Raw genomic sequence first — 13,411 nt, 5'->3', positions numbered from 1 at the left:
TTGTTCTTGTATGGTTTTGAACTGAAGAATGGTAGTAGAGGGTGTTTTTGTATCTCATGATACATCATGTTTAGGGTTATATATTTTAAGAGATGATGGAGTAAAACCAAGTGTTGGGCTATGTACTAGAACCATGCACTGCTTATGGAAAGAGGAACCATACTCCTTACCCCTGTTGAAAATGGTCAAAAGTATTTAAATGGTTGCAGAAATTATGGAAAACTGAATTGTGGTAAAGAGTAAATAAATATTATATCTATAACTGAAAACATACTTTTTAATTAGTTCCCATCAACCTCTTATCTTGAAGGCTGAATCATAGTCCATTACTGGAATTGCTATCTTGAGATCTAGTTCTCCCACAAGAAAATAGGCTTTTTAATCCATTGTTTCCTAAATGGTCATGCTTGAGCTGTCACTTTTTGAACTATACAGAGGTGATAAGTATTTTGTCATCTTGATGTTTCCTCTGACTAGAGGGAGACTTGTAGGCTTGGTGAATGTATCTTTAAATAGCCAATAGTTCTTCTAAAATTGTATTTCTGAAATAGAAATAGGCATGGGCAACTTGGTACAAAGCTGTCATTCCCATCCTCTCAGTAAGACACAGATTGTATCAGTAATACCTGAATTTGTTGCCTTTTTTTAGCCACTGCATAAAAGTCTGGATCCAAGCAATTTTGAGCACCTCATTACGCCGTTGGTTACTATTGGCCATATAGCCATGCTTGCACCTGACCAGTTTGCTGCCCCTTTGAAATCTTTGGTTGCTACTTTTATTGTTAAAGATTTGCTAATGAACGATAGGGTGAGTATTTTTAAAACCTTGTGTTATGAGTATGCTTTTCCTGTAGTATCATACTCAGCAAGTACTTGGGAAGATATTTGGCATGCTGGTTCTACTTTCTGTGTATGGTTGTCTTTTGACTTCCTCATGTAGTTTGGTTCCATTGAAAACCCATGGTACCAGAAAGGAGAGTTCTACTTACTTGGGAATCTTACAAAAGTGATGAGCTGCATAGCATGGCATTTGATCACTTGTGACTTGGCTTTGGTTAAAAAGGGGAAAATTGTTACAACTTGACTCTTTCTTATCTTGAGTGAGTTAGTTGTGGTTTTTAGGAAGTGTAATATATTTGAGATTAAAATACACTACTGGAATGGAAGACTGAATTTTAATTTTTTGAACACTTTTGTATTGGTTATAAAGTGTTTATAAAGTCAAAAAAATGTACTTGTGCATCGTTAGAAATTGCTTGGGGAAAGATACACTGTCTAAAACAGTAAAATGTGCATGAAGTTCCAATCTACTGATACGGAAAAACTGGAAGTTACTTTCAAAGCAATGGCTATTACACGCTAAAGGAATACTTTTAAGATAACAACAACAATAAAAAATGCCTTTACTAATCTTAAATTTGCTAATACTTGGATAGTGAGGTATCTCACTTCAGTAGTGGTTACTTTTATAAGATACAGAAGGCATAAAGCTGACCAGGGAGTGCTGCAGTATTGTTTTCAGAAGCAAACAGGAAAGAGGAGGTTACAAGTTTTACTGGAGAGTAACAGTGGTGTAACAAATGTAACATTTGGTTTAGCTTCCAGGGAAAAAGACAACAAAACTTTGGGTCCCAGATGAAGAAGTGTCTCCTGAAACCCTTGTTAAAGTAAGTAGCATGTACTATGTTTTCCTCTATATTATGTTTATAATACTTAATAAGTTTTGCTCTTGGGAACATATTTTTTAATTATTATTTTATGCATAAATTTACTTACACATGTCATTAAATTTTTCTTTAAGTTCTTTATATGTTTAGTTTTGTTTTCTGACACTTAACTGTGATGATATCTGGAGTACTCAGAGTAAAATTATTTTTCCTCTTCTCTTCAATGTAGGAGTTAAACACTATAGAAATTTTTTTAAAAGTCTTTCCTTTTTCTCTTGAATTTTTATGACATTCCAAGAAACTTTCAGTGTTTTGGAATAAGAAAAATGGGGTTCGGATTTGTCAGTTTCCTCAAATGAATAAATGTGTTGCTAAAATACTAAAAATTGTTTGCCTTTCTCTGTGTGCAATGTGTATTAGAGAAAAACCTGGGTTTAAGAAAAAAATCACTTTAAAATGGTGGGGGGTTTGTTTTGGTTCTCTATTTAAAAATGTCATTTCAAGCTTTTTTTTTGGAGTAAGTGTATTACATTTTTCTGTAGTCTGTAATAGATACTGTCACTCAATTTTTCACTGAATTAGAAATAGACTTACGATGTGGAAAATATATTCTGTATCTGTATATGGTTTTTAAATGCCCTTCAGAACAGGGATAGATTTTTCACTTCTTTCAGAATGAGATGCTTGTCTTTTGTAGCATGCTCTGTGTTATATCAGTTGTTTAGTTTCTAATGTCTTATGAGTAAAGTTGCTCTGGTTTTACAAAGTTCTTTGCCTTCTCTCGAGGTTGTTAAACTCTTCCTAGCAGACCTCCTTCTGTGCTAGTTTAGTAAGTACTTTGGTTTCCAGCTTGGTACAGAACTCATTACTGGAAAGGCTTGATTTTGTTTGGAGTTGATTTGTTCTTTTTAGTTGTTTGACTACACCAAGGATATTTTTCATATTTGTGCAATTCCATAGTCACACAGTACACTCAAAAAATTGTTAAAAGAATGAACCTTTGTTTTAATTTAATGAAGTTCTAGTTTTAAATAGACATGATTTCACTTCAGTGATTGTACATGTAACTTGAAGCAGTAAATACTGTTTTTCTTAATTATTTTAAACGATTTGTGAAGCTGTAATAACTCTTTAAAATGTGCTTTTATGTTGATAAAACATCTCATACATTTGGCTGTTTGGAAGGAAATTAACCTTTTGATTAATTTGAAGTTGAAGCCAAGCCTGAAAACTGTAAGAAGCATTTATTTGCAGGTGAAAACAGGTTATTGTGAAAATTGATTTTCAAATTTAATTAGCATTTATTACGACTGAGGAGCGTAAACTTAATGTATGCTGCAGGGCATGCCATTAGTTTATAAATTATTTCTCTTTGATAGTGTATTTTTCTTCTCTCTGGTTTTAAAAGCCTCTTTTTCCCTCTGTAACATTATTATATATCTAGTGGGGATTTTAAAACTAGCAAGTTGGAGTATGAAAGTGGGAAGGACTGCTGAAGACTAAACTGTGGTATTGTCCAGCCTAGCAGATGTAGACTGATATAGGATAGCCTTAGTTTTGGATGCTAAACTTTAAATGAAAGGATGTTTGCAGAGAAATGTTTCAGTACAGTATTAACTATGACTTGGATTAATGACTGTGTGAGTTAGACTGGAATTCCTATGCCTGGAACTTGAGTTCTAAAGCAGTAATCTCTCTTGGCAGTGACCTGTGATGAGTACTGTGCTCCATGCAGTGGATTGAGACTTGTGCAGTAGCAGTGATATTTCTTGTTTCCTTCCATATCACCATAGAATATAAGATTTCTCATACTATTTCTCTAACTATGCTCTAAGTGGACTTTGTTTGATTTTTCACTCCTGCACAAACATGCAGCCTTTGTGGCTCTGAAACCTCAAGCAGTAGAAACCTGAGCCAGCTGCTGTCAGCATGGTGATGTTACAGTAGGAAGACAGTGTTATCTTTTGATATGGTTCTGTCTCATTTTTGCTTTCTTGATCTTTTCATGTTGTGTATAATAATTTTTCATCACGTAGAAGAATTCTAGGCTCATGGAACACCAATTGAAATGAGGTTCAGACTGGATATAAGGAAAAAACCTGAGAACAGTCATACAATGCAACAGGTAGCAAGAGGTTGCAGGTTGCCAAGAGAGCCTGTGCAGTCTTGGAGGGCTTTCGACGCCACAGTGCATAAAACCGAGACCAGTGTGGTGTGATTTCATATCTGTCCTTCCTTTGAGAAGGAGATTGAACTGGAGACCTTGTAACACTCCTTCCAACTGGAATTATCCTTTAATAGCTACACTATTTGGTTGCAAAGGGAGAATTTAAAACATGACATTAGTCCAAATTCATGTCGTGCTTAACTAAGTCTTCAGGTAATCAGTAGTAGTGACTGGGGGAATTCTTAAGCCCTGTACTAATTTCATGGGAATGCTTAATTCTGAATGGTTGCTGGAATGTCATCGTATCATCATTAACACCAGCAAAGAAATAGGGAAACTAGTGGGGTCAGAGAGAAATTCTGAAGGAGATGGGATTAGGACTTGACTTCGTGAAAGGAAGGCTAGAATAGGTTTGGATAATAAAACTAGGGAAAAGGAATTGTGGAGGGAATTATTAGAAGCAAAGATTGAAATTGAAATTAGTCAGGGGACAAGGTAGTATGTGACTGTTCCCTGGGTGAATACATCATTTATTTGAAGACCAAGGAGAGCTGGCATATTTCCATCCTCTCAACAGATGGGAGGCACTTATGGTTACAGGTACTGGTTATGACATGAAAAAAGTGAATTTGTGAGCTGTGAAAAGATCTGCTGCTGTTATTGTTGTATTGCAATTATTTATTTGGTTTATTGATAGTAAAATATTCTGGTGGATACTTAGAACTGTTCCAGTGGAAGGCCCTTTGAAAGTGAGGGCAAGACAATTTAATTTCTATTCCTCAGACTCCATTTGCATTTTGGGTTCTGGGGACATCCTACAGCTTGCTGGTGTTACCCAGTGAGGTGGAGTAAATGGACTACAGTGCTAAAAAATACACTCACATATAAGTGGTAGGCCTAGAACTGAGATCTGACGGGACCACTTTGGTCAGTTTGTTGCAAGGAATAGATCAATTGTGTGATAAATTGAATGTAGTGATATTATGAGTGTTTTATATAAAGTTACTAGAATTGCTTTTGCCAATAATGAGAAAATTTGAAGTTACCATGTAAGTTTTCTAAAGCTTTTGGGTTTTGTTTTGATCTTCAGAGTTCGGTATTTTGTTTTGTTTTGGTTTTTTTTTTTCCCCCCAAGGATGTCTATGTGATTCAGATGAGCATTTTCATTTTGCTGTCAGAAGATACCCCTCTTTGTTTTCTTTGTCTCTGCTGTCATATGAAAGGAAAGTGAAAAGATAAAGGGATTCAAATATGAAAACAAACTTAATCTCCACATCGATGTTTTATTTTTACTAAAGAAATGTAAAATTATTCAGTGTTCTATGGTAGTTGCTGGATTCTGCATACTGGCAGAAGCTTGCCTCAAAACACTTGGTGTTTCCATTGACAAAAACAAGTTGTTCCAAGCAACTGGCTTTGAGTCTTTTCTTTAAATAGCTGTGAAAAAAATACTCATTACCAGGCTAAGTTACCATGGTACAGATTGCTACTCTTAACAATCAAAATGTCTAAGTGTTTTTGTCATTTACTTGTCTTAAATTTAAATTCAGGTATTACATAGATAAATAGAGACTATATAGAGATCGTTTAAGCACAGGAATTTAACACCAAGGTCATGGGTTCAATCCCTGTGTCGTCCATCCACTTTAAGAGTTGGACTTGATGATTCTTGTGGGTCCCTTCCAACTCAGAGTATTCTGTGAATTATATGAATATATAAAGATGAGAATGTGTTCTGCTTTTCGATCTAGTAGTATTTTCTTAGTGAGTATAAACTGTTTTGCCTATTTCACAGTATTTAATGGATGTAAGCTCAATTAAGAAAAAGTTTTCAAAGGACAAAATATGTGATTGCTTAGTAGAAGAAACAGCTCAAACTTTAACTAAATGTATCATTTTTATTTGCTGTAATACATGCATGAGACTTTCAGTGAAAAGTTGCTGTCTAGTGAGAATATGTCTAGTTATCTTTTAGTATTTAAATGATGTTTTGCAGTCCTGACAGGCTTATGTTTGTCCCAGCAAAAAGCACTTGGGAAAAAATACTATGTGATTAAATTAAGATAAAGATTATTTTAAAAATGAGGCTTATGGTATGATTTGACTTTTTGATACCAATTTTTTTTTTTTCAGATTCAGGCCATCAAGATGATGGTTCGGTGGTTGCTAGGAATGAAGAACAACCACAGCAAGTCCGGAACTTCTACTCTGAGGTTGCTAACAACTATATTGCACAGTGATGGAGATTTAACAGAGCAGGGGAAAATAAGGTATGTAACAGATGGTAATGTTTTCATGTCTGTGATGATGATGTGGGGAGAGTTTTCGTCAAAGTAGTATGTAAACTATTCTGTTAGACTGCTTAACAATTTATACATCTATTTCATAAGATGTGATGGTAAACTTGGCTGGGTTCCTATGTAAGTTTGCTGAGTCTCAGGTTTTGTAACACTGTACACACAGCTGAATTTTAGTTTTTATATTCTTGCTTTCATTTATCTCTTCAATAGGCCATTACTCATATTGCAGGAATAAACTGTGCAACTTCCTCCTTCCTACTGAAAATTGGTTTAATTTTTTATGGAGCTTGCTGTTGCTGATCTACCAATTGCTGTGTATGCCAAAGGCCAATAGGTGGGCTTTCTAATAAAAAATAATAGTGTGTTGTATAAACCAGGTGGAAATAGTACACAAGATTCTTCTGCTTGGAGGCAGGCTAATCCCTTGGGGTCTCTAAAAGTAAAAGCAAGAGGGAAATGTGTAAACAGGATTAAGTCTCAATAAATAATTTACCTTTTAGGTGACTGTTAGACAACTTGTTTTTCTGGGTGTCTTCTTAATCCTCTGTGGTAGGTAAAGCAACATGTTGTCAGCTAGTGTTGTTTGCCAAACACTGAAAATTTATTTCTACAAAAGCCATTAAGGGCATGGGTGGATTGTGTCAGTATGTGTAAAAAGGTGCTAATTTTCAGGTAGAGTTAATGTTACACGGTAGTTATGCAGATAGAACCCATATTGTATGTGCAAAACTGCAAGCCTGAGAATTGTCTAGTGTGTTATCTTTGTAGCTGCTGTGTAGTCTGTCCTAAAATTCTTTGTAAATTGGCAACTTTAGGGACTAGAAATGGGCTGGCACTTCTTTGGCGGGACTGCCCTGCTGAAGGAGGACCAGCAAGCTGAACAGAAGTATCTTACTGCTAAACGCGGTCTCTGAGGGGGAGTATGGACTGTCCTGGTTCAATACACAGCTAGAACTGTTTCACACCCATGTGAAACTTTTAGGAAGTTTGAAAGAAGATTTTTATTGCCAAGCTGGGACCAGGTAATAGTAATGTGGTAATAGGCTGTAAAATGTGGTGCCATGAAAATTACTTTGGGTTTGAAATTGCTTCTGCTGGCATGGGGGTGGCTAAGTTCACAGAAACTTCTTTCTAAGTACTTGTTTTTCAGTGATGGAAACTTACTGACTTCATTCAGTCAAATAATTACATAGGTTTTTTTACTAATTAACCTTCACAATCCATGTGCTTGTTTTTCAGTAAACCTGATATGTCTCGCTTGAGGCTGGCTGCAGGGAATGCTATTGTGAAGTTGGCACAAGAACCTTGTTACCATGAAATCATCACCTTAGAACAATACCAGCTGTGTGCACTAGCCATAAATGTAAGGAAATTTGTTGGGAGTTGTGGGTTATCAGCAGATGTATATCATTGTATGTTATGTATATTTCTGTGAATCTGGTTTTATGTAAAACATTCAGCCTTGGCATGAAATTATTTTTCCACTACGTAATCCTGAAAACTCATTTTGGATGAGAATTAGATCAATAGTACTGGGCTGTCCATTGGGGGAGTACTAACTTAGAGCAGTCGAATGTTAGAATATTGATAAGCTGAGAAATGCAGTATGTATTTAAGTAATACCCCAGCTGCATTATGACGTTACTAGAAGCTGAAATGAGATGATGTAAAGTATGTTGAACTGTGGTGACAACAGTGACCTTGGTTTCTCAATAAAATTTCTTGGGTAGAATATATTTGGAATGCAGAGGTCTGCAAAGATAATTAGCATCCTTCAAATATTAGAAGAAATAGGGAGAGATTCCTTAGTAGATGCTGGAATTTTCTTCCTTGACTTCTGCCTGTTAGCCTATAGTAAGAGAGTAACTCTCAAATTGTAAGTAGAGATACAGGGATCCTGTCTATTTCTGGCTTGTAGACTTAGCAAATTGTACAGAAATTGATTCACACCCCAAGAGTAAGGTGGTCATGAAGGGACTTCTGTTGGTGTTATTTGTGTAACTGCTGGTGTTCTCCTGGCTTTCCAGAAGTCAAGAAATCCTCTGGAAGGAATCCTGTCCAGAAGATATCTGCAGTAGTAATGATATTCCATTCTAGACCCTAATTCCTGTGTCTGGCTAAAGCTTTAAAAGCTGCAACCCATTTTAAATGTCAGAAGACTTTAAATTGGCATTTAATATTAAAAAATACAGGGTATGGCTCCTGTGTGGATATTGTTTATTTTCATATGGAATATCTTTTTTAGTTTCTTAAGTTGCTTGGAGTTGGTTACAGTTAGGCTAGAAAAATCATTCCTGTACCAGAGTAGGACAGTGTGTATTAGGCTTGTATCTTGTTTTAACTATGTTTATGTGGATTTTAAGCTTCTGTCTTCCTATGGAAAGGAGCCCTTATTCAGTTCCCAAATGCTAAGAAAAACAAGAGAAGTGGAACAAAGCTTTAAACTACTTAAGCAGATGAAATCTAGCAAAAATGCAGCAGGAATTCAGTGGTAGTAACTGAACGTCTTTATACCCAAAGCAAAGTCTGATACTTTTCAGTTTTCATATTCCAAAACTGAATATAAATGCTAATCTTGTCTCAAAATGAGTTTTAAAGATTTTTACAGTTCAGAACAAAACTAGTCGAGAGAAAAATAGGCACTTAATGTAATGACAAATAAGTTCTGTCTCTGCTCTGGAAAGGATATTTGAGCTGGATAATGTCATGTCAAGCTGGCCTTGTCAATGTAGTATTTGCATGTTCTGTTTTCTTGTGAACCCAGTGATCAAAATCTGTTCATTTCTTCGGTCATTTCCCTCCTGCCACAAATCTTTATTGCAAACGTTAACCTTGTAGTTCCTATCAGAATTTTGCTTCATTGTTTTGATACTCTTTTCAGTATGTTAGGTGCAGGCTCTTTGCCCCCCACTTCATCACTATCTCTCACTTTTATCAGCTATTTTCCAGCTATAACAGTCTTAACTGTTTGTGGATATTCTAACAGATGTGTTGTCACCTTTTTTGTGTCTAATGCTTACTTTCCCTGAATTTTCAAAAGGGAATTTTGAGAGATAAGATTGAAATTAGAACGCAATAGGGTTATCAACACTTGTAAACCAGTTAGTATCACATTTTACTATAGCATTATAGCATGCTTTGAATCGGAAGCAGCCCATAAAGATCATCTCATTAAACTCCCCTGCTGTGGTCAGGGACACCGTCCCACTAGGCCAGATTGCTTAAAACCCCATCCAGCCTGGGCCTGAACATCTCCAATGATGGGGCATCCACAAGTTCTTTGGGCAACATGTTCCAGTGCCCCACCACCCACACTGTAAAAAAATCTCTTCCATATGTCCAATCTAAACCTCATCTCTTTCAGTTTAAAGCTGTTGCTCCAGAGCTGGACACAGCACTCCAGATGGGGGTCCCATGAGAGGAGAGTAGATGTTGAGAATCCTCTCCTTGGCCCCATTGGCCACTCTCCTTCTGGTGCAGCCCAGGACACAGTTGGCTTTCTGGGCTGCAAGCTCACATCCAGTTTTTCATCCACAAGTGACCCCAGTCCTTCTCTGCAGGGCTGCTCTCAATCCCTTCATCCCTCAGCCTGTATGGATACTGAGGATTGCCTGGAGCCAGGTGCAGGACCTTGCACTTGGAGCTCTTGAACCTCCTGATGTTCCCCTGGGCCCAGTGCTCAAGCCTGTCAGGGTTCCTCTGGGTGGCATCCCTTCCCTCCAGTGTATCAACTGCACCACTTGGCTCAGTGTCATCCACAGTCTTGCTGAGGGATGTTCTGAACCCTCCTATCTGTGTAATTAACGAAGATGAACAATGCCAGTTCCGGTATTCCCCCCTGAGCATACCACTTGTTACTGATCTTCATTTGGACATTGATTTTTTTGGACTGTAATCCTTTGGACATGGCCATCTAGCCAGTTTCTTATCAGTTGAGTAGTTCATCTCTGAAACCCATATACAATGTAGTGTATGACTGTGTCAAACCCCTTATAGAAATCCAGGCAGGTGACATAAATTGCTCATCCCTTATCCATTTGCACGTTCACTTCACTGTAAAAGGTTAGACCAGTCAGACATGATTTGTCCTTTGTAAAGCCATGTTGGGTGTCTGTAATCCCCTCCCTGTGGATATCCATATGCTCTGTCATCACTTCCAGGAGAATCTATTCCACTGTAGTATTATTTCTGTCACTTTTCCCTCTTCATTTATTGATATTTCTTTGCCTTTCATGACTTTCTAAGTTGTTTTCTAGAATTTGAATTGTAAGCTCTGTCACATCAAGAATTTTGCCTTTCATTTCCACAGCAGCTTCTAATGGATTTTGAATACTTACAAATAACTTTTCTAGATGTTTTTGAGGTCTTTTCCAATTTCCTTTCTCACTGTCAGTGGAGGTGCTCAGATGCAGAGTAGCTGTAATAGCTTTAATAACTTTTTCACTTAAAAGTGGTACTGTATCCAGCTTTTTTTTTGAGATTTCACATGTGCACATATGCATACATATATTTTTATGCTTAGAGTGGCTAGTATGAGAATCTGTTTCTTGATGGTAGATACTGATTACTCTAAAAGTTTATTTATTCTTAACAATTTCAAGTCTAGCCACAAATTAGGTGATATCAAGGCCAGATCTGGTTTTGTCATTTAATTCACAGCAAAGGTTCTTTAAGTGGGCAGATCAGAAAATAGATTAAACAAAAGGAAAAAGCTTACTTTTTAAGGCCTGCAATGGTTGCACGGCTTCTGCTGTGGTTCTTTGCTGGTGCTTTTTTTTCCCTCTGGTGCTGCCATTTTGTATTGTATAATGATTGGCGTGCAGAATAGATAATTAAATTTTGTCACTAATTACTCTATGAAAGTGGCAGTGGAAAACAGGGGCTTTATGATGATGAAATGCATGTAATTTTAGTTATTTTAAAATAAGTTGCATGTGTGCTTGGCCAGTCTTACAACGTTACCAGCAGTTGACTTCTTTGATCTCCAGAACAAATTTTGATGTCAGCAGAGACTTCATATTGAAAGAGAGCGAAAAATAATTGAGGATAGTACTTCAGTGTTTAACAGCCTTTAAGATCAGATTTAAGATCTGATAAGCTTTGCTGTTGAAAATGCAATTTAATTGTATGTAGAATAAATCTTGCAGATTGCTTAAGTTTCATTTGTTTAAAAAAATCCCAGAGCTTTCTCAGTTTTCTTTGTTAACTCAAGCTGGTGTAACTGATGAATCAGAGCTATGTCTGAGTGATACCTGATGCTTTACAAGTATGTATTTTTTAATGCTTTTAAATGGTGAACTTCTGATGAATTGACATTAAATTCAGAGACATAGATATATAAGATGGGATTAATTTATGGAGTTTGTGTATGCTGTTAAAATAGCATACCTTGGTTAAGTTTTGTCCCCCTTCTTAGTGAACTAGTGTAGCTCAGTCAAATTTAAGGTTATTCCCAATATTAAAAGATAAATTATAATAATTCCAATTGGCCACACAATGCCATCAGTAACAACAAACTGTACCTCCCTTGTCCTCTGAGGCAAAGAGGAGATGTTTCCCTGCTGAAAACACCAACTAGGCATCAGTCTCTTCTAAGCTTCCTAAAGGCATTAGACTTAGACATTAGACTTAGGTGATACTGAGGAGGAAAAGAGGGCTCTATCTTAGCTTCCTGTGGGAGGTGGGTTTGCTATAAGGAGGCAAAAGATGTTGAGCAGATCTCATGGTTTGGGTTTGTGGGCTTGTGTTGCTTCAACTCTGGCTACAGCAGATGTTTCAGGGTTTCAGTCCATAGAGAGAGAATATTGCTTGAAGTGCAGAAAGGAGAAAATGGGGCTTGATTGAAAAAAGTGTTTTCTGGATTCCATTTTTGGTGGGGGAAGAGGGAGGTTTATTTTATCTATTACATGATCTCTTTTGATGCCATTTGCAAATTTAGCAGAGCCCATGGTTAGGTTTTGGCTCTGCACTTCCAGTTGACTGATAGCTGGAAACCTTCTTCGATACTTTCTGACTTCAAAACTGTCATTCGACTAAAATAGCTGCTAAATCCTGTTAAAGTTTTTTTTCTTCATATTTAGAGATAAATCTTTCCTCTTGACCTCTTTTTGGCAGGTTAAATGTGCTAAGCTGTTTTGGTGACCTTGTTTACCTTAAGCTTTTCTGTATGTTTTCTTCAAACTCTTTTCTACATGTTTCTGTTAAACTTCCTTGTCCTGTGTTAGTAAATGGTTTGTGGTATGTACATACAAAATAAAATTAAAGTTCATGCCTTTTCTGGGAATATGTTGCTTAACAAACTGTAAAACTACAGTTGCTGCCTTCATATTATTTTACTTTGTGTTGTTTGGCAGCTGTTAGACACAGGTAATTATCTTCCATGGTCAGTTGTAGTGCATAGGTTTCCACAGTATAATGGAAAGGCTTGGTACTCTATTCAGTGTTTCACCTAATCTGGTAATTCTGTTGAATTTTATTCTGTTTTTATTATTAATGTCTTGATGAAAATGTGTGAAATCGTAGCAGTAAAATTAACATGTGGTGGTTCCTGGTGGCTAAAATATTTTGGTGCAGATCTTTGACTTTGGTTTTACAAAACAAGTGACCCAACTGTAAACAATTTCAGTAGCTCCATGCCTTAGTACTGTGCTAAATTAGGCCTTGGGTCCTGAGTACAACATCTTCTTGCACAATTTCTTAGCTCTTCTTCTGAGCTTACAGGAAGCTTCAACTGATTAGTTCAGTTAAATTGCTCTGAATTGGCATTAAAGAAAACCCTTGCAATTCCTATGTTTCAGTGGCTTCAAGGTCTAATTGATTTTGGTATATTTACCTGAGCTTCATGCTTTATTTTACAGTCTATATTGCTTTCAGAAAAGTTTACTGTTATCTTTTTTGGTTTTGCTTTTTTTTTTTTTTTTTTTCTTTTAATAGGATGAATGTTACCAAGTGAGACAAATATTTGCTCAGAAACTTCACAAAGGCCTTTCTAGACTACGGCTGCCACTAGAATATATGGCTATTTGTGCACTGTGTGCAAAAGATCCCGTGAAAGAGAGAAGAGCTCATGCTAGGCAGTGCCTTGTGAAGAACATAAATGTCAGAAGGGAATATCTGAAGCAACATGCAGCAGTTAGTGGTAAGAGAATAGAAGTCACTCTTTGGTGCAAGTGCTGTAGTTCAAATGTAAATGTGAGTAGACTGAAAACATTGATGGTTGTCTGTTTTTATACCCAGAACTACTGTAAATTTGATTTGGAGGTATCTAATGAAAACTG

General features: G+C 36.6%; 1 protein-coding gene across 4 annotated transcripts in view; it reads left to right on the top strand.

The window, feature by feature from the left end:
* The window catches only part of PDS5B (PDS5 cohesin associated factor B), a 96,628-nt gene that overhangs the window by 64,849 nt on the left and 18,368 nt on the right, over positions 1–13,411 (top strand). For all 4 annotated transcript variants that reach the window (XM_069012256.1, XM_069012250.1, XM_069012232.1 and 1 more), the window contains exons 21-25: positions 650–808; positions 1,599–1,667; positions 5,968–6,104; positions 7,374–7,497; positions 13,068–13,272. In XM_069012256.1, the coding sequence (XP_068868357.1) occupies positions 650–808; positions 1,599–1,667; positions 5,968–6,104; positions 7,374–7,497; positions 13,068–13,272 (694 nt within the window). The remainder of the gene's footprint in view (positions 1–649; positions 809–1,598; positions 1,668–5,967; positions 6,105–7,373; positions 7,498–13,067; positions 13,273–13,411) is intronic.

Source organism: Aphelocoma coerulescens, chromosome 1 (assembly GCF_041296385.1).
Source record: "Aphelocoma coerulescens isolate FSJ_1873_10779 chromosome 1, UR_Acoe_1.0, whole genome shotgun sequence".
Classification (NCBI taxonomy): Eukaryota; Metazoa; Chordata; class Aves; order Passeriformes; family Corvidae; genus Aphelocoma; species Aphelocoma coerulescens.
Note: the sequence above shows the minus strand (reverse complement) of the source record. Positions and strands in the feature narration are given on the sequence as shown.